We start from the raw sequence: 25,562 nt of genomic DNA on the forward strand, positions 1-25,562 counted from the left end.
GAAACAAAATAACTTTTAATTCACAAGGAAAGATATGAGACTACTCTATAGAAAAGCTCTGAATGTATCGATAATCCACAATTGTGCCTAGTTTTAACCGTGGTTCAAAGCATTATTTATTGACAGCAAATGAAAGTGAATAAAAGTGGTTTAAAGCTAAAAAAATAAACCAAACAAATTAAATCAAATTAACCACAATGTCTTTATTTATTTAGAATTCTAGGTCGGGGAATGGTATTGACATCAAAACACACTCCTAAAGATTTTTTTGGTCTCATGGATTTTTCAGAAGAAGAAAAAATTATACTGGCTAGGATTTGATTTTACTTTAATAAGTTACAAATATACCATTTATGTCTCGAACTTACAAAAATTTTTTTTCTGTCTTGAGCTGTATGTCAGGGAATGGGATTACTATCACCACTCACTTCCAAAGCTTTCTTGTCCTGAGGGATTGTTCAGAAAATAATTAATGATACTGTCAAAGATTTGATATTATTTTGGTACGATGACGTTGAGTAATATCCCAGATAGAGCTCAAGTTCACCACATTATTTTTTATTTGTTTTTGAATATAGAGAGGAAATGGGATTGCCATCATCACACACTCCCAAAGCTTTTTTGTTTTGAGAGATTTTTCAGAAAAAAATCAAAAACACAATCAACAATTGTCATATTACTATCTCCGCATTGGCGAACAGATTGGTACATTTATCCGAGGTCAATGTGGTATAGTTTTATAAACCATATTCTCATTGCTCAATTTCTAAGGCCTTAAATTAGTTTTGCTTGCCTAAAAAGCGCGTTAAAGTAAACAAAATTGCGGATTACAGATACATTTAATGCAAAAATTAGATACGTAATCTGAGCGAAATTGAACCACAAGACTTGTCACCTAATTTCCAACTTCAAAGCATCTCAATTTCGCAAAGAAGGCGTAACCACTTTTTCCAAAAATAGCTGCTAAATTAGTCTTCTAATTTTTCTCATTTTATGTATCTATTTTCTCATCAATTTTTACCAAGGCGAACAGTTTATGCTTTAAACTCTGCGTCGTAATGAAAAAAAAATATATAAGAATATTCAGTTAATTAAAGTTATAAATCTTAAGTTTGTTTTTTTGCGTTCCTGCTCTTTATGCGTTAGGTTGCAAGATTCTTGCAAGATTTTGAATCCGGGCTTGATTTTTTTTCATTGATTTAAGTTTTTTAATTTGTTTAATAAACAATAATTTGCTTCAAAGATTTTTACTTCAAAATTTGTACTCCGATTTATTTTTTGCCTTGATTGATATCTTGCAAGATTCTTGCAAGAATCTTGCAAGTTTTGAATCATCTTGCAAGATTCTCGCAAGATTTGAATCCGCTCATCACTAGGGAAGATTAAATTTTTTTTGTATAAGCAGTATTATTCTTTCGAGTGTCAGAAAGCAACAAACTCTCCAACACATCTTACAACACATTTGAAAATTTGCGAACTCGCAAATATGGTTTGAAAATTTATTAGCAAGAGTTCAAAAACCTAGGTTGGGTATTACACTCTCTCAAAAATAAGGGTGTAAGAGTGTAAAAAAATTGATACTCAGATTAAGGGTGGAAAAAAGAGTGTAATCTTTTATCCTTCCACCTTAAACTACACTCTCTCAAAAACAAGGGTGTAAGAAAACAAGGATGTGAATTAAAGATTCTTCATTTCAGCAAATATGAAAGAAGATTCTATCGGAGAGACGAGTTCACAAGAAACTCATGCCTTTCATTATATCTCTTTACAAATTATCTATCTTGCTCGCAAATTTTGTTCCAGCTCAATTTTTAAGTGTAGTGTTTTTTGCAAACATTAGGTCGAGCAAAAATCCAGCTGTAATTTTGGGTCGAGCTAAAGTCTTCTAAAAAGATTTGAGTCGAGCTTAAATCTTTCGTAAACTTTTGGGTCGAGCTAAAGTCTTCTGTTAAAAATCTCTGTCGAGCTAAAGTCCAGCGTGTCTTAAAGTCCAGGTAAAGTCTTTTCATATCTCAAATGAGTCGACTACGGTCTTTTCATAGTACATTTTGGTCGAGCACTGTCTTTTTATAAGTCTGTAGCTGGGTGTAAGCATATATTCAACTCATTTGTTGTGTCTGTAGATCATTCGTAGAAAAGGGATTTGAGATCATTTGCGTTCATTATAATATGGTTTAGTTGATGGTCATTCCAATACATACAACATTACAACACTAGTTGTTTTAGGTGGAAAAGGTTTGCTTACATTGGGACTGTGTTGTTGGTGCTAGGAGTAATTCAAATAGCTTTCACCCATTCAATCCCGCTCAAAAAGGCTATCGTTGGCTACCAGAACGGAGAACCCTTAGTCGACCAAAAAGCCGCCTTCTTCGACCGCGAGGTGGAACTTGCCACCATAATCGGACTCTCAGTCGTATTAATTGGCGGAATCATAATAGCCGTTTCGGTTCTACTTCCAGCCTTCTTTAAGGACGAGGACGAGTATCCTCCTGACTACGTTATACGGGTTCCAGTCAACAAAGTAGTGTATAAACGGCTGTCAAAAGCGGACGACCAAATTCCTTACAGTGGCAAAATCGCCAGCGTCCAACCCGAGTCATCAACTAGCCAATCGAACAAAATTTTGGATCAAGGTTGAAAGAATTGGATGTTTTGGAATCATTTTCAGGTCATCAGGAACCCCCGATTTGTCAATGTGCATTTATAGAGAAATCTTTATTATGAAAAACGTATGATTTTGCTGAATGCGTATATCTGAAAAAATACGCCATTTTCTATTTATCGGTTTAAACAAGTTTAATTAAGTCACTCCGAAAACCATCAAAACATCAAACTAATGAGTATATGAATTGCTTTTTCTGTCTTTTTTGAGAAACTATTCTGTTGATGTCAAAAACAAATTTGAGTAGTTGTTGTCATTAATAACCTACAGACTAGGTTAAAATCCGTTGAAGCAGGTCTAGGACGCAAAAGCAAAGTCTGTCAGAAAAGATCTCCAAAATAGATCTCAAATAACTCCTCAATGTTGAGAGAGTATTTTAAAACTGTTTGATTTTTAAGTGTGAACAAGGAGGCTTGTAAACGTGCGTTCGCACATGATGTTCCGACCCGCGCTAATCTACATTTTTGACCTAACTGTCTTTTGACTTACATTTTTGACAAAGAGTTAATCAAAAACAGATGTTTGAATTTAAAATATCGTTACACAACCAACCTAATAATTGATTAAACAATACCAAGCCTCGTTACAACAAGATCTGTCATTAAAAAAACTACGAGAAAAAAAAACAACCACAAAACAAACAAAAATAAAAATTACACGGTAAAAACTCAATATCTAAACTTAAAAGCACCTAGTAACAACGTCAAATTACAATCAGACAAATCCCTAGCTACACATATTTACTTTTTCCTAACTACACAGCAGAATGAAGTTTTCTTTAATGAGACCAGGTAACAAGTAGACAAAAAGAAGAAATAATGGGGCGAAATTCAAAAATCAATCAAGATTTTTTAAACCAAATAAGTTCAAGTCTTCAAAATCATTAGCTTTTAACGAAATTATTCTTGACAAATTTAATAAAAGTCATAATGAAACCAATAGGACCTGTTTTTGGTCAGATTAAACCATAGGAACGGATTAAGGATTCATAAAACTCAAAAAATTACGAACAACAAATTACAAACATTACGAAAACATAATTTAGCGAAACCATTAAAATCATTAGCTATTATCTGAATATTATGTTTCTTATTTCAATTTCTATTTATACTAATTCAGCTAAAATTATACTGAATGAGTGAATGATTTCAATTGGACCACATTTGAAAACCATTGGGAACTGTTATTACGAGATTGTGCAAAAGGAAGGGAAAAAGAAACACAAAAAATATCACTCACATAATTTTTTATGAAAACGCATATTGTCCAACAAACAAAACATCAATTACCTCATAATATGATTACACATGTTAATCTTTAAAATACAAGGAATTGTATGGAGCCTCTCGATGATGAGAATAAGTTACAAGATGACGAAAAGTGCAACGAAAACTGACAAAATTGAAAAATCCTTAAAAATATTAAAAATCTATAATATCATAAAACTATTTGCTATAGGCCGACTTCTTTGAGTAACAACATTCATTCGATTCTCAATTTAAAGCTTATGAGACCAGTCAGCATTTTACGGCTACCTAAAGAATAAAAAAAACAGGCGAAACATCAAAATCAAAAAAGAAACTGAGCGAGAAAAATTTCGAAGCCATTAAAAGATGAAGTTTTCAGTAAAAATTTGTCTACCTTCTGTTCAATTTTCAACATCAATGGGATTGTTTTTTTAAAATTTGTCTCTAATAATTCAACAAAAATAAACAAAAACATTAAAACCACGAAATTTTTGAGAAAATCCGTAGAATCAACGCCATAAAAATCAAAAGCTTTCAACGGAAGTCAATAAATACGCTCAATTTTAACTCGATTGGAGGGCAAGGATGTTTTTCATGCACAGGTGGTCAATAAGACATCAAAATAAGACTTATGACTATGGAATCAACAAACCAAAAATTCAGTAGTAAAATGCGAGAAGAAAGTTCGAAACCATTTAAACCATTGGCTTTTCTCTGAAGTTTTTATCCGAGATCCATTGAAGGCTTTTTCTAAGCCAATGGGAGATATCAATATCAGGAAAATGTGATGAGATTTCAAGAGGAACCAAAAGTGCAAAAATATCCAAAACTTTTTTAAAAATTTTGAAATCGTGTGGCATTGAAGTCATATAACAAATAGTTAGAAGATAAAACCGCTAACCAGATTAATTTTGGTTGCCATTGAACGGAGAGGGGTCCTGTCACTACTGAGATTGACTGACATTTCACGAAAATAAGATTAAGATCGGTTAATGTTTAAATTTACTCGAAAAAATTTTTAAAATCTTAACAGCCATTAGCTGTCCCCTCAAAGCTCTAGATAGGTTAACCTAACGCTGATTACGAAACCTAGTGCAATTTTAGTCAATGAGTTTTTGCCATAGGACTCAAGTTTAGCAAAAAATCAAAAGTCAAATCAAAATTTCATTTAAATTACGAAAACTCAGAGTCTAAGCAAACAAAAAAAAATTTGAGCGGCTCCTTGAAACAAATTTTTTTATTCATTGGGCTTCATTAGACTGTAAATCAGGTCTGTCATTAATCGAATATCGATATGGAAAGTGACTAGTTTCTATGTGACTTAAGAAAACAAAAAATATATAAAAAATTTTTTTTAAAAAAAAGCTCTCAATTATAATTCCTTTTTTTTGATAGTAAACTTCCCTATGAGACCAGAGCTAGTCTTTTTATCTTCTTTCGTCTATTAGGAACTCAGAATTGATTCATTTTGTGGCTTGAAGTGTAGTTATGAAATAACATTTTTTATAAAAAAGATCTTAATTTGATGAAATATTACACTAAAAGTGAACAAAATCATGTCAATTATCCGATGTTCACACAAAACTTCACTCCTCGATAACTCCTTGAAAAAAACGAAATTCAACAAAATCTTTTTAGTTTGGATTTCTACGCCGGACGAGCTTTTTAATGATATCACTCAAATTTCTCTATGATGAATATATCGCTCGGCCAAAATTGTCTGAACAAAAAAAACCCATTTGGGTATATAGTTCCTCCCCCCACAAAAGTGGTCGGAACAATAATTAGTGTAACTTGCTTGATCCATTCGACCCTTGCTCACTAAATGTTCTTGATGTCCGCTCTGTATCTGTCTATCAAAATTTTCCTTCGATGGCTAATTTTTCTAAGCAAACTTCTCTAAATGCTTGAATGTTGTGGGTGCTTTATGTGTACTATATCAGTTAGAAATTCAATTTGCAGCCTTTGCGTTTTGACGGAAAGCCCGTTTCTCCCCCGTCGCCATTTTTCTTGCTTTAAGCTGCTCAGTCGTTGACGCCTGTGACCCTAAGCTTCGGCTAGCTATCATCAAAGTCAACCCCCGCAACGCCCTCGACACCTATTTGACCCACATCAATCGGTACGTTTTAGAAGAACAAGAATTTTTTTACAATTTTAAATCGTTTTTGATTAGAGAATGCATTGAGTCTACTATAGTTAAAATATTGCATCTGAACTAATTTGGACTTAATTTTATGAGAAGCGCATCTTTGATTTTAATTGCAATTGTGACTTGCGTCGTTAGTTTTTACGTCAAAAAACATCGTACTTTTAGCGACGTAAAACACTTATTATAATCTATTAAAAGTACTAGATTAATGTAAGCAAACATGTATGTTCTGGCGTTCGTGCGTTTTTCGATGTTTCCAGACTTTTGAACTCAATGTAATTTTGAACCCATGATGCCTCTCCCGTGCGTTCATCTTCGGTATGGACATACTTGCTTCCGTCTGTGACCTCAACCTGGGTAGTCAGGCTAAAGCAAAAATTTAATTGAGGGTTCAAAATTCAGAGTTATAATTTAGTTTTTTGTCATTGCTTAGTAAAGTGCAAAATTAGTTTGACAGAGTGAAAAGAGTACAATTTAACAAACTCAATTCAATCTGCTCAATGTTGTCCTTGTTTTTCTCGAATTGTAAATTCCGCGAACGTAAATTACAGATATAAATTACACATAAGCGTTAATTCAACAAGGCGGCTCGTTAATGTGCGTTCGCACATGATGTTCCGACCGGAGCTCATCTACATTTTTGACTTAATTGCCAACCAAATGAAAAAATAAGAAAAACAGATGTTTGAGCTTAAAACAATTGTTACACAACCTATCTACTAATTGAATAACATAATGTCATGCCCTATTACAGCTCCAATGATATCTCACCTTAAAGAGACTACGAGACAAAAAAACAACCAAAAAAATTAGCTAAAACAAAAATTTCACGGCAAAAACTGAATATCTAAATATAAAAGCACATAGTAACAACGTCAAAAAGCAGTCAGATAAAACCCCAACTACTTAAATTTACTTTCTCCTTATTATAAAGCGGATGGAAAGTTTTCCTAATGAGACTATGTTACAAGTCAACAAAGAGAACGATCATTGAGGCGAAATTCAAAAAGTAATCAACATTTTTTAAACCAAGAAGTTTCAAAAGTCTTAAAAATCATTAGCTTCTAACTAAATAATACTTGATAAATTACTAAAAATTATTGCAAACACCAAAAGGCATTGTCTTTGGGTAGACTAGGCTTTAGAAACGAACCAAAAGAAAAACTTTAAAAAATTACAAACGATTTGCGAAAACACAAATTATTGCTACCATTAAAATCATTAGCTAGTATCTGAAAATTATGTAATTTTAACTCAATTCTTATTTCTAATAATTCAGCTGCAGGAATTATACTGAGAGATTTAATAAGTTTATTTGGGCCACATTTGTAAACCATTGTGATCTGTTACTACGCGATTGTTCTGAAAGAAGAGAAAAAGAAACGCGAAAAATGACAAAAAAACGTTTACAAAAAAGCATATTGCTCAAAAAACAAAGCATCGGTGACAAATAATATCAGTAGATATGTTATTTTCTGAAATACAAGAAATTGGAAGTGACCTCTCATTGATGAAATTAAGTTACAATTTGACGAAAAAAACAACAAAAACTGAAAAGTTTTAAAAATGTTTGAAAAAGTATATCACAAACTATAAGAGTAAAGGCTATAAACTGACTAACTGATTCGGATAACATCATGAATTTGATCCTCAATTACAAGCTTAAGAGACTTGTCAGTAATTTACGGCTACATAAAGAACAAAAACAGGCAAAAACAACAATTTCAGGAAAAAAATTGAGCGAGAAAAGTGTCGCTGGCATTAAAAAATGACTTTTTCACTAAAATTTTTCTGTGTTTAATTAATTTTTTAACAGCAATGGGATTCTTTTTTTTATCTATATAATTTCAAAAAACCAAATATGAACAAATACATTAGAACCACGAAATTTTTGAGAAACCTTGTAGTATCAACGCCATTAAATTCATTAGCTTTCAAAGGAAACCACTAAATACGCTAAATTATGCGGCCATGGGACAACAAGTTTGTTTGTCATTCATAGTTTGTCAATAGGGCCTTATAACAAGTTATTGACGGTGACAAAAACAACAACAAAGACTGGCAACAACCAAAAATTCAGTAGAAAAGTGCCAGAAGAAAGTCTCGAAGCAATTGAAATCGTAAGTTCTTCTCTGAAAACTTTAAATATGACCCTTTGACCCGTTGAACGTGTTCGTTAAACCAATGGGAACTATCAGTAATAGGATAAGGGGTAAGATTTCAAAGGGATCCAAAAATAAGAAAAAGTAACCAAAACTTTTTCAAAAAAAAAATACGAAAACTCGTGGCATTGAAGTTTTAAAACTAATAGGTAGAAAATGAAAACGATTACCACATTAAATTTGGCTGCACTTGAAATTAAAGGGATCCTGTAAGTACTAAGACTGACTAACAGTCCGAGAAAAAGTTTAGGATCGATTAATGTTCAAAAAAAATTTCGAAAAACTTTATGAAATCTTAACAGCCATGAAACTCAAAAGCTTTTAACGGAGGTCAATAACTACGTTCAGAAATATCACAATGTCTGGAAAAAAAACTTTATATATGATCCATTGAAGGTCTTCCCTAAAGCAATGGGAACTCGCAGTTTAAGGATAATGTGATAAGATTTCAAAAGGACCCGAAAATAAGAAAAAGTACCCAAAAATTTGTTTAAAAAATCGGAAAACTAGTGGCATTGAAGCTTTAAAACTAAAAAGTAGAGGAAAAAAACCGCAATACAGATTCTTTTTGGCTGTATTAGAAATAAAAAGGGATCCCGAAAGTACTAAGACTGACTGACAGTTCAGGAAAAAATGTTAAGGATTGGATAACGTTCCAAACTAATAGGTAGAAGATGAAAACGCTAACCAGATTTAATTTGGCTGCACTAGAAATAAAAATGCATCTAATAAGTACTAACACTGACTAACAGTCCACGAAAAAAAGCTTAGGATACGTTAATGTTCCAAAAGGTTTTCGAAAAACTTTTTTTAAAGTCTTAACAGCCATGAAACTCAAAAGCTTTTAACGGAGGTCAATAACTACGTTCAGAAATATCACAATGTCTGTAAAAAACTTTATATATGATACATTGAAGGTCTTCCCTAAAGCAATGGGAACTCGCAGTATAAGGATAATGTGATAAGATTTCAAAAGGACCCGAAAATAAGAAAAAGTACCCAAAAATTTGTTTAAAAAATCGGAAAACTAGTGGCATTGAAGCTTTAAAACTAAAAAGTAGAGGAAAAAACCGCAATACAGATTCTTTTTGGCTGCATTAGAAATAAAAAGGGATCCTGAACGTACTAAGACTGACTGACAGTTCAGGAAAAAATGTTTAGGATTGGATAACGTTCCAAACTAATAGGTAGAAGATGAAAACGCTAACCAGATTAAATTTGGCTACAATAGAAATAAAAATGCATCTAATAAGTACTAACACTGACTAACAGTCCACGAAAAAAAGCTTAGGATACGTTTATGTTCAAAAAGATTTTCGAAAAACTTTTTTTAAAGTCTTAACAGCCATGAAACTCAAAAGCTTTTAACGGAGGTCAATAACTACGTTCAGAAATATCACAATCTCTGGAAAAAAACTTTTTATATTATCCATTGACGGTCTTCCCTAAAGCAATGGGAACTCGCAGTATAAGGATAATGTGATAAGATTTCAAAAGGACCCGCAAAATAAGAAAAAGTACCCAAAAATTTGTTTAAAAAATCGGAAAACTAGTGGCATTGAAGCTTCAAAACTAAAAAGTAGAGGAAAAAAACCGCAATACAGATTCTTTTTGGCTGCATTAGAAATAAAAAGGGATCCCGAACGTACTAAGACTGACTGACAGTTCAGGAAAAAATGTTTAGGATTGGATAACGTTCCAAACTAATAGGTAGAAGATGAAAACGCCAACCAGATTAAATTTGGCTGCACTAGAACAAAAAATGCATCTTATAAGTGCTAACACTGACTAACAGTCCACGAAAAAAAGCTTAGGATAAGTTAATGTTCAAAAAATTTTTGAAAAACTTTTTTTAAAGTCTTAACAGCCATTAAATTCAAAAGCTTTTAACGGAGGTCAATAACTACGTTCAGAAATAATACGAGGGCCAGAAAGAGTTTTTTGTCATGCATAGATACTCAATAGGAGCTCAAAATTGGGCTTAAAACTATGAAAACAACAACAAAAACAGGCGAAATTCAAAGTTCAGTAGAAAAGCGCGAAAAGAAAATTTCGAAGCCATTTAAACCATTAGCTTTTCTCAGAAAAATTTATCTGTGATCCACTGAATGTTTTTTCCAAGCCAATGGGATTGGAATAATTTTTGGATAATGTTTGTAATATCTGGATAATGTGATAAGAGTTCAAAAGTAACCAATAATACGAAAATAACAAAAATTTCATTTGTGTCATTGAAGTCATATAAACAATAGTTCGAATATACAACCGCTAAGGAGATTTATTTTAGTTGCAGTAAAAAGCAATTGAGGTCTGTTAAAACCGAGACTGACTAACTGTTCACGAAAATTTTAAGATTGGCTAATGTTCGAAAAAATTTTCGAAAAACTATTTTTAAATTCATAACAGCCATTAAATTCAATAAATGTCAACGGAAATCAATAAAAACGCTCAAACATGCTTCAATAGGAGCATGGGGATGTTTTTCATGCATAGGTGATCAATAAGACATCACAACAAGTCTAATAAATATGAAAAAAAAAACAACAAAATCAGTCAAAAATCAAAAATTCAGTAGAGACGTGCGGGAAGAAAAGGTCGAAGCCATTTGAAATCACAACTTTTTCTCTTAAAACTTTATCTGTGATCCACTGAATGTTTTTTTAAGCCAATAGGAGCTGTCAATTTTAGGATAATGTGATAAAATTTCAAAATTAACCAACTATACGGAAATACCCAAAAAAAAAATTTAAAATTTTTTGAAATCTTGTTTCATTGAAGTCACATTAATAAACGTTAAAATATAAAACCGCCAGCTAGATCAAAGTTCGCTACAGTGGGATGAAAGAAGGTGCTGTCATCACAGAGACTGGCTTACAGTTCATGATAATAAGTTTATGAATGGTTAATGTTCGAAAAAAATTTCGAAAAATTATTCTTAAGGTCTTAACAGCCGTTAGCTGTCCGCTCAAAGCACTAGATGTTTTCACTTAAGTCTCATTACGGAAAATATTGCCTAGTCAATGAGCTCACGCCATAAGACTACAAAAAATTATTTAATTCTAAAAAAGAAATTCAAAATTTCATTTAAAATTACGCAAACTCAGAGTCGAATTTAAAAAAAATTGAGCAATTCCCTGAAAACGATTTTTTTTGTTCATTGGGCTTCATTTGACTATAAAGGGGTTTGTCACTAACGGAACCTTGATATGAAAAGTGACTTGTCTCTAAGTGACTTAAAAACGCAAAAAAGTAGAAAATTTTATTAAAAAAAAAGAGCTCTCAAATTGATTTCGAATTTTTTATGATATTGGAGCTCCCTATGAGACCAGAACTAGTCTTTTTATCGGCTTTAGCCTATTAGGAACACAAAATTGGTTCATTTTTGGCAAGAAATTGCATTTTGAAATACTATTTATAGAAAATATCTTAATTTGAAGAAAAATCACGTTAAAAGTGAACAAATATACCATGTTCACGCAAAACTTCAATCCTCGATAACTCGTTGAAAAAAAGCGAAAATCAAAAAATACTTTTTAATTTTCAATTATACACTGGACCAGCTTTATAATGATACCACACACATTTCTCTGCGATGAATATATCGATCGGCCATAATTGACTGAACAAAAAAAACCCATTTGAGTATATAGTTCCTCCCCCCTCACAAGTGGGGTCGAAACAATTAATTAAATGAGGAGAACCTGATTTCTCAAACTTAGTTTAAAGAAATCAGGAGAATTTAAGCAACTAGTTGACCCAAAGTTCTGCAGGAATAAGTTAGTTCTAATCTTAATTGATTTATTGTGGTACAACTACATAGACCAAAGGTATGTACAAGTTGAACTCAAAAACATTTATTTCGTTAAGTTAATTTCATAAGATTTCAAGAGTCCTCTTTAGAATTATTAATAACTTGAGATCATCATGCTTTATCTTCATGCTCGCTTGTAAACATCTGGAATAAGTTCATCGGTTTCATCACATTGTCTGGTCCGTTTAACCAACTTCTTTAATTTTAATTTATTCATTCAGCCGCTGTAAAACTTGATATAATCAAGTCGTTAATTTAAAATTCTATCTTCTGGTCTAAATTGAGTTCTCAATGTAAACGACTAACAAATGCGGACGGTTAAACTGAACCCCTTTCTTGTAAACTCGCCTGTATGCATTTGGAACAAGTCCAACTCTTTCATCACGTCGCCTGTTTAACACGCTATCACGTTGTTATCAATTTTTGTTTGAAAAAGTATGAAAAAACTGTATTTTGTATTGATTACTTTGTTTGCTACAACAGAAAAAAATGACTGAAAGCAGTAAGACAAGAACAACTTTGAACTTGGAAAAATGACAACCATCGTTGCTTAAGCAAAATTTGGATTTAGCATTCGTGAGTTTTTGGTGTCATGATGCTGTCAAAGAATTTCTTAGTTTTACAAGTATGAATTAGGCATTAAATAGACACAAGGATTTCAGTCGTTTAGCTCACAGCTTTTTCAAATAAAAAATTTCAAAGTAATGATTTCCTGAATTTCAGATTCTTTTTGTTGCAATTGAATGACAACAAAGGTAACCATAATTAACGTTTTTCAATTTCAGATTAATGCGAAAGAACATGCCCTTATGCAGTGTGCCTGTCTTTCAATGCAAACGCAAAATATGAGAAAGAAAATTGCCGTACTTTAACATTTTAAGAAAATTTCTCTGACGAAAGAGAAATTGACGGTATAAAATCGTTTTTCCTCAAATTTGTGCTGTTTTAATATAAGGTGGTATCTTATACATGTCAAGATTTTTCGACACGTTGAGAATCACGAACTATCTTTCAAGATGTCAATGTTCGATATCGTGTTCAAAATATCGCAAAGCCAGCTCATTCAATATTGCCAATGTTTTGGCAATCTGTGACCAAATGAAATCTGCCGCAGATCTTACAATATTCTGGAAGTCCTAATACGGGTTGGGTTGTGCGATTGATTAATCATGGCGCCAACAAACAATATAGAAAAACTATTGGATTTATATTAGCGGAAAATAAATAGGTGTCAACTGAAAGCATTAGAGAGGAATAGAGAACTGAAAGCATTAGAGAACTGAAAGCATAATAGAACCGAAGATAGCAAATAAGAGCAATAAAAAATTAAACTGAATTATAAGACTTGAAAAAACAACAAACATTGTTAAAACTATTTGAAGGAATTCATTAAAAATTTACGAGAATATCTTGTGCGAGCCATAGCAACTGTAGGCTTTCTTCAGAAAGCACAATATTTATTCATTGAATGAGCCTAATGAAAATCTGACTTGTCTGTTATTAAGACGGAAAGACAAAAAAAGTTTTGAAAGATGACAGAGCAAAAATACAATCTGAATTTGTTTTCCTTGCAAAAAAGAAACGATGAGACCAAAAGTGGTCAAACTATTGCTGCGCAGCTGTAAAAAAAACGTCATTTTTCTAAATAGTTGCGTTCCAAATAGATATTTCTATTTGGAACGCAATTCTTTATATTTGAACAATAAGTGAACAATTTTGATAAAAAATTGATTTAAATTAGCTAAGTACTGCCAAATTGTTTGTTCCAGAACACTTTCTGAGGAAAAGGATAGGATGTAAAAATAGCCCTCATCTAAGTACACAAATATCGTATTTTTTCTCTGCACTACCAGTGAACTTCGATAAAGTGGGCTAAAGAAGCATATTTGGTGCAATTTCCACGAGGAACGGAAAAAAGCTGAATTCACAAAAACATCTGTCCAAAATTTTAGCCCAAAAGAGTTTTTTCAGACAATTCAACAAATTTTTTAATTATTAATCGTATAAGCAATAAGACTTTCTTTTGTTTACAGTTTTGTCATATTTTGGTAAAACTACGAAACATGTTAAAAAAAACAAAGGGCCCACCGTCCACAAAACCTCTGTAACTTCTTGAAAAACACGAAATTCAAAAAACCTTTTTTATTTGATATTCTATGCTTGATAAATTTTCTAATGATACCACTCAGAACTTTGTACGAAGAACATATCGAATGGTGAAGATTGACCGAACAAAAAAACCTAGTTGAGTATATAGTTACTCCCCCACTAAAGTGAGTCGGAACGGGAAAGCGACATGACATTTCAGATATTAATAGCATGATATTTCACAGTATCAGCCTGCCGATTTAAACAAAAAAAATCAAACTTCAAACATAGGGGAGGAGTTACACACATGTGAAATATTTATTTCACTCCATGTCATAGAAACAAATCTTTTGGAAACTTTCCGAAAGAACAATAGCGGCTAGACATGGTTGCCGAAAAAAAAATTCATGACACAATTATTCAGATTGCAATAACATAGCTTGAATACAACAAAACGTATGTCGCCTCCTTTTTTGTATGTCAAATTTTTAATCACAGATGTTTAGCTCTGCATGATCTTGTGGACTCAGTTGTGATCTAACGTGATGTGAAATTTGCGAGCGTAATTACTCAAGCCATATATTTTAGTTGTATTTGGTAGGAGTTAAAAGGAATATAAACGCGCTGATAATTTAAACTATCAATTTTCGATTAAATTTACAAACAGTAATTCTCAGGGATGATGCGAAATGCTTTTATCACATTGTTTGCGATATTAGTGGCATCGGATTTCAGAACAGGTAACTCTTTATTGAGAAGCCGAGAAAGGTTTAAAATTGTGTTGTAACTTGTAACCATTTTTGCCAAAATCTTAAGCCGATTGTCAACTTTTTTTACACAGCAGTCAGAAAAATGAGCTTTATCTCAGTCTGGAAATTTTCTACATCAAATTCTTACATAATTGGTGCTGGATAAATCACTTGGATCATCACACATTTCATTAAAATTAAAAAATCGTCTCAAATGTGAGCTGAGAAAAGTAAAATTCCAGATAGAAATCAATTTCCGGGGTTTTAATATATCTCTCTGGGTGGTTTATGAATATAATGATGTAAGGGATGGTCTGATTAAGCTGGCACTCAATGAGTGAGATAAAGGCAAAAACGTGCCACCTGATTGTGTGAATTATCTACCTTCCGAGCAATAGCAATAGGCCTTCTCCGGTTTGTGAAGCAGTTATGAGATCGAATATATACTCGTTTATTTTTCATGAGCGGCCCATAAGCTGTCATCAATCAAGACGGTAGCAGAGCCACGTATTGTGGTAGCTGAGACAGCCTGACCTAAATTTACACAAAAATTGAAAGCCGCAATCGCACAATATGGCTATTCGTTTGAGTGTCTAGTGTCTTAGTGTCTCAATGAATTTTGCGAAGGTGGCAAATTCCACAGGAATGATATATATTCCATTGTTGCTAAAGATCTTGGCGCAATACTCGTATTTCTTGTCCTCATCAGCTCTCAGGGCAACACCACGCTTCTTCGCTTTCCTCTGCGAAAACAAAATTCATAGTAGCAATTTTTTTTGAGACTGGTTGATTACTAATTTGGAATATAGGTTGCTCATTTCATTTGACTATGGACTAATTCAAAGCAGAAAATGGATAAAAAAGAGTTCTCTTCTTCTTTTTAAGAAAAATGCATTCATATCTTAGTATTTAAGCATAGAGATATATTTCAAATTGTACCAACATTTTTTCAAAAGGGGGGAAATACATGCGAGGCTCGCTTTTTTGTTCAGTCAAATTTCCACTTTTTATTTACGCATCGTAGAGAAAAGAAAAACACCATTTTTTAGCCCTCACGATCTATTTCTGATTTATCTTGAAAAATTTATCAGAAAAATGAAACTGGGGAACACTTCAAAATTTTGAGGGACAGATCGCGTTGAAATTCAATATTAAAACAAAAGGAGAACTTTGTAGTATTTTCAATTATGTTAAAAAAAATTTCGTTTCTCAGGGGTAATTATTTGCAGTTTCAAGCCCAAAGCTCAACATATTTAACCATTTGACAAAAAATTTTGAAAAGAATAAATCAATTGTTTCGTTTTTTTCCTCAAAATTTCGTAAAAATTTTTTTATCCGTCTCTATATGTTCTTCTGATTCAAACTACTGTAATAACCAATGTATATAAGTATGAACCAAATGGTAGAAAAGACATCTTGGAGAATAAAAGATATCATACAATTGGGAGCTCTCAAAATAGAAAAAATTCAACTTTGAAAATGTTAAACTAAAAGTAAAAAATTGAGTTCACTTAAAAATTCTGGAGTCATTTTTGCAAACAAATCATTTCAGAGTTTTTTTAGTTTTTCAACACCACGAAGATGTTAAGAAACTGGTTTCCTGTTGTCAGCATCAATTCAACCAAGTTCATTATTAAGAAAAAGAGATGGAAACATATTCAAAAATTTTTCAATTTGTTTTACTTATTTTGTCGTCGTATGATCTAATCTCCGCTTATATAACCCAATGCATCAGAGTTTTGAGAAATAGAGAACTTTTTGATTGCTAACCTAAAACCTTAGTAAAATTGTTCACACTATTTTTATGGAATTTTCTCTTATTTATTGTTTTTTGAAACTGTTTTTGCATTCTGCGAGAGTTTCTGCAAACTGAAAAACCAAATAGCTAACTGATTGTGCATGTGTCTTTATAGAAAAATGCAAGAGTGCTCTCGAAAGATGAAACATTTTTCTTTCTATTTTTCAGTTCACATAAAAATTATTACAAATTTCTGTTTCTTTGAAAATTTCAAAGTAGTAAGAAAAAGACCAAATGGAATAATGCCGAGAGAAAATTTTCTTCAAAGCTATCCACGAAGAGACTTTAATGACGTTTTTCTAAGTTACCCTAGATATTAGGCACAAGAAGAGTTGGAGGGCAAAAACCCGTCAGAATAGTTTTTTATTGTGGAAGTCTTTATTTAAAAACGATGAGTGTTTTCGAAGATCATGAAAAATTCCTCTTTAATTCTCAGTTCACTTAAAATTTTTCAACATTTTTTACTTATTTGAAAACATCGAAAGTTTTAAAAAAGCTGAAACTTCAAATTTACTGGGAACCACAGGTTCTCAATGCTACCAAAAAAACCTTTAAGGACAGCTTGTAAGGTTCACCTACATTTTATTCACAATAGATGTAGACTTTTCAAACCTTCAAAATTAAAATAATTAGAAAATTTATTTTATACATTCTACGAGATGCGGTGTTGAAATTTTTAAAAAACGCAAATTGTTTTTATTAAATCTAGCTGGTAACACGTCCGAGAAATTTAAAAAGAAATGACCCATTATACTGATGAAACAGCAGCTCAAAGTTTTCAGAGACAAACTATTTTAATAATTGGTTTCAGTTATAAGGTTGTCAAAACACGGACCTCAAGAGTCTGTATCCCGTTTTCCACGCGAAACAAACCTGTATTGTGTTTATCTGTGTTTGTATGTTATTGCGTGTGATTGTGTGGGTGTATGTATGTATGTGAGTGCTTTTGTGTATTGTGTTTGGTATGACTTTGACAGGGTTAGTTTCTTTAAATGTTAGATACAACTAGATACAGAGTGCAAAAGGATTGAAAGGATTTTAAATATTAATTTTTTCATTGAGCTCATTAAAAACCTAAAATTACAAGCTTTTTTGGAAAAACTTTACAAAAGTTTCTTTTCATAGTTAAGTGCGATTACAATATTGAAATCTAATGCAATAAGAGCCGTTTGTTTTCTATATTCTAAGTTAATACGTTGACCAAAGACTTCTTTACTTTTTTCGTGAAAGTGTTTCTTTCGTCTGTTTTGTTTGTCTTGAAAAGATAACCAGTTTTAGAATTTTATGAAAACGTAGGACAGAAAAATGATGTTATCATGCACTCCTCATAAAAAAAAGTTCCGTTTCGAACATTGAGATCAAAATACTTGAAGCTTTAAAATCATTAAATGCAGAACTCAAATTTTTCATAGTTAAGTTCTGTTTTAGCAAATTAAACAATATCCAACATACAGAAGCTGGAAGAAAATTTTTTCCTACGAACAACACGAAAAACGTTAAAACGTTTGTAATTTGCAGCTAATCCAGGTTTTTATGAGTTTTGTAAACGCAGATTTTAATAGCAGATAAATATTTTTTGCTGCATAATGCAGGTTATTAACCATTCAAATACGGAAACTAAGTTTTGTCGAACTTATAAAAAACAAAAAGTTCTGTGAGTTTTTTTCTAAATTGCCGGAAGCGTATTTGAGTATGTTCGTTGAAACGTAAAACTGAGGAGAAACACGGTGATTTTTCATCGGAGGATAGTGAAAGGATGTCAAATCTTTTTCGTCCTCTTATTTCATGTCCTGTCATAGTGAATTTTGAGAAATGTATCTTTTTAGTTACCTGTTTAGGTAATAAAAAGATCAGAGAAAGAGAGAGAGAACCGGACATGGATAGCTGGTTCGTTAAATGGAAACGGCCAAATGAAATTTAAATTATGTGAATTAAATGTGGAATTTTGTCTCTGTAACGTTTTATGAGTTTTTGGTCTCAATTTTGTTATCACTCTCTTCGCTCATTGAGAAATGTACGGTTTTTAAATATAAGAAATAGTCGGTATTGTCAATTTTTGCTAACCAAACGACCCATTTTTCTACTTTTTTGTCGTTATCGTCGTTTTTCTTCGATATTTAATAAAAGAAAAATTCATTATAAATGTTTTTTTAAGTAGAAAAGATCCGGTATTGTCTTTTTTAAACGTAAGAGGGAGTCGATATCATCAATTTAAAACTTAAGTGAGATTCAGTAACTTTTAGAGAAGCACCAAGATTTTTGGAACTCCATGTCTGAGAAGCAGATTAGTCCAGTGGACGTAACAATGAAAACGATCGGCATGTTGCAAATTGCCAGAAAGTATGTCAAAAACTCAGTGAATGCGAATTAATCAACAGGATTTTCATCAATGTTCAAGAAGTATGTTACATTTTTGAATTCAAAACTATCCAAGAAATTTAAACTCATTCATTTAATCTTGTGATTTCTTAGAGAATTTAAAGCTCGAAAATTATAGTTATCAATTTCTAAAGTTTGTATTTTCTTTTTTCCTTACTGTTATTTTCCTTTCTGTGATAAAAGCCTGAGAAAATGATGATTTATTTAAGCTAAATAATGTCAAGTTGTCTTCCGTTTTTTTAAAAAATCTAAACGATTATTTCAATCCTGTCTTTGTAATTAGTTCAGGCTCTTTTCGTTTTTTAGACAAAATTTCAGTCTCTGGATTAAAATTCGTAATTATGTGAGGAGAGATATAAAGGCAATCCTCGCATTGAGTTATTAATTTCACATTCCTCTCAAGTTTTACAGTGCTTTGCTTTAAAAAACCAATTTTCTTTGGCTTGCTTTCACGGGACTGCTACTGTTTTTTTAAACGTTGTATCTATAACCATCTATTTCAGTTATCTCAAACAATAACACAACTCCACAAAACACAAACTCCACTGGCAAATACATTTCAACTTATGCTGTTAATAACGATACAGATTCAGATGACGTCAACATTACAGACATTTACAATTCGGCTAGCTCAACAGACAATGAAAACGGAACAGAAAATGAAAGTGTGAACGAAATACAAAGTTACGCAATGTTGCTTGAGGAATTGAAAGAATTGTTAGATGATACCAACATATCTTCTTATTTTTCGAACAATTCCGAGACTTCGAACGATGCGGTTTCCAATTTGACCGACGAGGGCGACGATATAAACATGACAGAAATTGAAAATGAGTTGAACAGCGGCGTGAACGAAACTTACGATTTTGTTAACACAACTTTGTTGAGCAACGAAACAGACATATCTGAGGAAATTTTCAACCAAACGATTGATGAAATGTTATTAATAAACGACACAATTTACGAAGATTTAAATGCGAGCAATACAACAAAATCGAGCGATACGCAAAAACGAGACGATGACGATGATGGCAATGATGACAAAAATGTATTTAGGAAATTGTTTTCATGGTTTGGATTGTAAAAAAAAGATCGATATTATGCGTTCGAGTCGGGAGGCTAAAGCTAAAAAATATCCAGTATTTTTATATAGATCAGATACAGTTTTGGTGATAGGACACGTCAAGCTCATAATAATTGAAATGAACATTAATTAATATACTTTCCATAATTTATGATGGGGCGTCAGGTAAAGTATGGAAAAACTAAACATCCAATTATATTTCAGACCTCCCCAGTCGACAACGAATAATTATGCAACAAGATTTTGCAAGATTTTTGGTACAGTCTCGCACGACTACATCGCATCGTCTTGAAGATATTTTTCCAAAATGTTGCAAGATCTTGCAAGAAAACCAGTCGTATAGTACGAATCTTGCAAAATAGTCATCCGTTTTCGAACAGATACTGTACGTCAAAAGTAAGTTAGCGTTCTCTAGTTTTACGAAGTAAACATTTATTCATTGACGGAATATTACTCCATCTTGCAATCAAATTTCGGAAATTTTTTTACACCCTTGATCCTCGTGGCTAGTTGTCTTGCCTACTCATGACATTAAAATAAGTAAAACAGATTATATGTAACGGTAACTTACCAGATACCCCCAATGTAAAATTCATGAACTCCATCCAAGTTTCGTTGTTAAAAAAAATTTGTTACAAAACAACATTCTATTCACATTTTTGCTTTTTCTAAAGTTTAACTTAATGCATTCTCAATCTTAGTTACACAAACGTGAAAGTAAATCACATTTTGTGACCATTCTTTACCAATGAAATTTGGGTGAAGTTTGTCAACTTTACATTGGGATAATAATATGCGTAATAATAAGCATTATGAAAATAATAATCAGATTTATTCTATTTCTGCCCCAGTGTTTTTATGTCCCATTTACACATTATATGTTAATATATAACACGTTAAATGGTAAAAAGAAATAGCACGTACGCCTGCAGTCTTCAACGTTATATGCCCACTTAGATGGAGAGATTAAAAACAAAATAAATCCAAAAAACCGCGGATATCTTGGATCTATCTCAGCTGTTTGTATAAAGAAGAGAAATTCAGCAGTGATCAGATATTGAAGACTGGTCTTGAATTATATTAACTATAGTTTTGTTAGTGACCACTGAAGGCAGTTTTGTTTATTTTTTTAAATTTTGGCGTTGTATTTCACTTTGTTCCAGGAAACGTAAATAATTAGGCATGCCATTAAGGATAAAACTTGGTATTATTGTACTATATACATTACCAAAAATTGATACAAAAACGGTAAATACTCTTTAATAACTATAAAGTAAATATTAATCTTGACTCAGTTGAAAATTTACGGTGGTGAATTTAAGGTAACAATGGCCTTAATGAGTTCGTCAGCTTTACATTGAGGTATCTGGTATGTTACTGGCATGTATTATTCAAATTTCATAAGTAATCACGACCACCAGGCAGAGGTATCAATGATCTAAAACCCAATATTTGATTGCACGATGAAGTAATTTTGCGTCAAAAAAAGTTTTTACCTCGTAAAAATTAGGGGTGATAGCTTACTTTTGACGTTTAGTATAATTGGATCTTTATTTCACTTCTGAATATAACCCTAGTTCAAACCTAAGGTCAACTTTGTAGGAACTCGAAAACTGAATTTTAAATTTTGAAAATTAATTTATTAATTCGCAAACTTTTGCAAACAGGATTTGCAAGCTGTTGCTAATTCTCATATTAATGTGCAAACGATTTTATCTCACCACGATTTTATGTTAATTTGCAAAACGTTTCCCGAATCTGACCTTGTGTTTGCAATCTGAAAACTGCCGCACTTCGAAAAATGTCAAAATATGCAGGATACGGGCTACGCATATTTTGGGCGTCAACAAAAACAAAAAACAATAAAAATGGGCATCTTGAAAATAATAATCAGATCTATTCTGTTTTTGCCCCCAGTGTTTTTATGTCCATTTTACAAATTACATGTTATTTTTAAGGCACGTTTAATGGTAAAAAAAATAGCACGTATGCTTGAATGCTTGAACGTTATATGCCCTCTTTAATGGGGGGACCAAAAAATGAATCCTAAAAATTGCGGACATCTTGGATCTATCTAAGCAACAGTGATCAGATATTGAATTACTTTAACTTTAGTTTGGTTAATGACCACTGAAGGCAGTTTTTTGGTTCTTCTCAATTGTTTTGCCATTGTATTTCTCTTTGTTGCAGGAGAATTAAATAAATAGGCACGCTATTAAGGATAAAACTTAGTATTTGTATACTATATACATTACAAAAAATCGTTACAAAGAAGGTAAATTCTCTTTAATAACTATATAAAGTAAATATTTATCTTGTTTCAGTTGAAAATTTACGGAGAATTTAAGGTAACACTAGGCTTAATTTTGCCTTAACGTGAATTTACCTTTACTCTGTTGAACGTATATTTACCAGGAGATATTAACAGCAAAATTTTTGAAACATTTGCATCAACTGCGGTAATGTTATATACTCCAAGTGGGGTTGCATATATGATGAAGCAAGTCTGAGTGCATCAGTGCGCTTATTTCAGGTTTTTTGAATTTGCAAATATTTGAAAATTTTACCCGGGTGTGCAACAATTTGCAAATTTTGCGTCTGAGTTTTTGTAAATTAGACATTATTTTGGAAAAAATTTCAAATTTGACATCACGTTTGGACTAGGGAAACGGTTAAACCTTGCTGAAGTTAAACATGAAGCTCATCATGATTCACACTCCAATGAATTTAGGCGAATTCTAGCGGCAAATAGGAAACTGATATCGAATGAGGGAAGTTGATTCATTTACTATCCCTGAAAAATGAATTCTATAACGAGAAGTGATCAATACCAAAACATCACTGTCCTCAATATTGTTAGGACAATAGCTTTATATTCTACAATCAAAAATATTCATTCACACTCCAGTGCAATTGCTTGAAATTGTCAAGATATGCATCTGAAATTGACTGCTTTGAAGTACACCTGTAGCCAGCTTGAAATCAAATGGAAGTCAAGTTTATATTTAGATAGATTAAGATTGTAATCACATGTAAAACTTCTATTAACTTTGTTTGGCATAAATGGGAGAATCAATAATACAATCGAGGTGACAGAGAAAAACAGGTGCAAGAATTTTTTAACAGAAGAGCTCTTGTTTGTTCTTTTGCGCTAGAGCAGAGAAAATTTCAAAAAGATTATTTAGTAAATGCCACTGGAATTTCGGGCAAAACGATTCATTATTAGGCAATTTATATCATCCCTCATTTGATGTCATGTCCGGTGCTAGGACAATAGATCGAAAGCAAAACTGGGACAATGGATCGAAAGCAAAACTGGGACAATGGATCGAAGATAACGTTATTCAAGTTACGTAATGGCCGATCCGATTTAAGCGCCCACTTATCACACACGCGCAAAACGTTCGGCTGTGATATTTCGTGGAAAATTGTGAAGACATGCGAATAAAAGTGACTATACTTAACTACTCCTGTAACTTGAACTACTAATTGAACTACTCCTGTAGCCAGCTTGATTAAATATCGCTCTGAAATACAATTTAACTTTTTTGTTTAACTAATGTTGTAATTCCAATTAAAATTTTCATTCATTCTGCGAGCATGAACGGAAAAATCAATTTTGTAAATAAGTTGAAAGAAAAAACTTCCCAAGTTGCGGTGTTGACATTAAATGAAATCTGATCAAGCCATGCCGTTCCAAAAAACATTTTAGTTGACAGAAAAGTGCTTTTATATGTTTTCTGTGCACCTAGTGCATTCAATATCATCTCTTACAAGACCTGTTCAGCTAATTTGGTCGATTCATTAGTTTAGAATTTGGGTTTAGAAATGAAAAAAAGAACCACCTGAATTATTTTCTGATGAAGGCTATCTATCAGACTAGCTAACAAATTGTTAGGCTAATAAGTTTTTCTTTTTTCTCCATTTGTTTCGATTTGATACGTTCTGTAGTATTACGAGAGCCGTTACAAATGAGCGGATAATTAATCCCGCATTAGAGCCAACGTATTTAGGCGCTAATTAACCATTCTTTCGCCGCGCGCTAAACAAACTAACGCTTATTAAGACTACCAGTACACAAGTATTTAAACAACTCAGTTCGACTTATTTAAATAACACAACTTTAGGCCTGGATCTCCTCGCTTATATCCAGGATAGAAAATGTACATTGTTGAACGTAGGCGGCCTGTAAAACCACAGTTTCTTTTGATTTAAATTACTTCTGCTTTTGACAGTTGCAATGCAGATCTTTCCCCCCAAGTTCAATAAAGATGAAGCAGATTGCTTCAGGGGAAAGACAATAGAGTCTCATAAAAAGCCCCCAAGAAAACCATAATTGTTGCGGTTTTAGAAGAGGGGAAAAGCAGAAAACAGGCGCCTACAAAATCAATAATTGATGCTCTCAGCTTTTTAGATTTTTATTATTTTTTGGAGTTTCAATAATTTCTCCGTGAGATAAAAAAGAGTTAATTCTCTTGCCTTCTCGGCCAATAGGAAAATTAAGAAGCACCTCACTATGAACGTGAGTTTGTGATTCGCTCCCTATCGGCCCAAACGGAGCTGAGAGGAATTAATTGTTTCTCTCAGCGAAGTGGGACGGAATAAAATTAGAGAGACAAATAACAGAGCCAGCGACGAGCAGCAGACAACTGCTTCATTTTTCTTGCAAAATAAATTCCTAAATTTAAACAGAAATTTTAGTAAAGATTTCCAACTTAGCAAATTTCCCAACAGAACATACTTGTGAGAAATCAACTGGAAGAAGTTTTCAACGACACAATCATTTAACAACAACACAATCGAGTAACAGCTCAACCCGGTTTAATACTACTCAGTGTAAGCTTGTTCATTTAAACTATCTATTTAATTAATTGAACTTTTCAGCCCCCCAACTACTTTAAATTGAGACTTATAGCACAGACAGGTCTTAGGCATATATCTTTGCCTTCGATTTGTTATATCTTTTGTCAAGTTTGACTGGCATACATAAAGAGATCCCGTATTGTGTGATCTGTAGCAGCCCAGCCAAATTTGATAACTGGTGCGCCCAGAGGAAAGAATCACGCCTGAATTTTTGTTTTTCTATCCGATCGGATTAAAATAGTAAAATAACCACTACCACAGAAGTGAAAGCACACTAATAGACAAACAAATAGAGTAATTTATATCAAATTTACGGCCGAAATACAGTAAATTTACATTAAAATAGTAACAGGCAACTGATTCTTTGCTCTTGTAAAATTGTTCTGACCCGGGTGGGGGTAATCTATGTCCAATTTTTAGTTTATTTATATAACAATTGAAGTACTTTTACATTTTATAGTCAAAATTTAACCAAAAATCATCCCCCCAAAACCTATTTAGCCTAATTTTACCCAATTTTCATCAAATTTATGGTTAAATTTTAGTATTTACACCTTAAATAACCGAAAT

The 25,562-nt window shown here is 32.5% G+C and overlaps 3 protein-coding genes across 5 annotated transcripts in view; 2 read left to right on the forward strand and 1 right to left on the reverse strand.

Moving 5' to 3' along the window:
- Positions 1-4,498, forward strand: part of LOC142344610 (neurensin-1-like) — a 33,554-nt gene extending 29,056 nt beyond the window's left edge. For both annotated transcript variants that reach the window (XM_075396412.1, XM_075396411.1), the window contains exon 3: positions 2,227-4,498. In XM_075396412.1, the coding sequence (XP_075252527.1) occupies positions 2,227-2,638 (412 nt within the window). In that variant the 3' untranslated portion in view covers positions 2,639-4,498. The remainder of the gene's footprint in view (positions 1-2,226) is intronic.
- The window catches only part of LOC142344611 (uncharacterized), a 324,571-nt gene extending 317,199 nt beyond the window's left edge, over positions 1-7,372 (reverse strand). The window contains exon 1 of the mRNA XM_075396414.1: positions 7,359-7,372. The gene's annotated coding sequence lies outside the window, so the exon portion shown is untranslated. The remainder of the gene's footprint in view (positions 1-7,358) is intronic.
- A 7,263-nt stretch (positions 7,373-14,635) lies between these two features.
- Positions 14,636-23,722, forward strand: LOC142344029 (uncharacterized). Of its 2 annotated transcripts, none has more exons than XM_075395481.1 (3): positions 14,636-14,859; positions 19,549-20,093; positions 23,399-23,722. In XM_075395481.1, exons 1-3 carry the CDS (start codon positions 14,799-14,801, stop codon positions 23,465-23,467), a joined length of 675 nt encoding a protein of 224 aa, XP_075251596.1. In that variant the 5' UTR covers positions 14,636-14,798; the 3' UTR covers positions 23,468-23,722. The 2 variants fall into 2 exon arrangements, with proteins under 2 accessions (XP_075251596.1, XP_075251598.1); XM_075395483.1 differs by lacking the exon at positions 23,399-23,722 and adding an exon at positions 22,861-22,899.
- The last annotated feature ends 1,840 nt before the right edge of the window (positions 23,723-25,562 follow it).

The sequence above is a fragment of the Convolutriloba macropyga genome, chromosome 8, assembly GCF_964194025.1.
Source record: "Convolutriloba macropyga chromosome 8, txConMacr16.3, whole genome shotgun sequence".
NCBI lineage: Eukaryota > Metazoa > Xenacoelomorpha > Acoela > Convolutidae > Convolutriloba > Convolutriloba macropyga.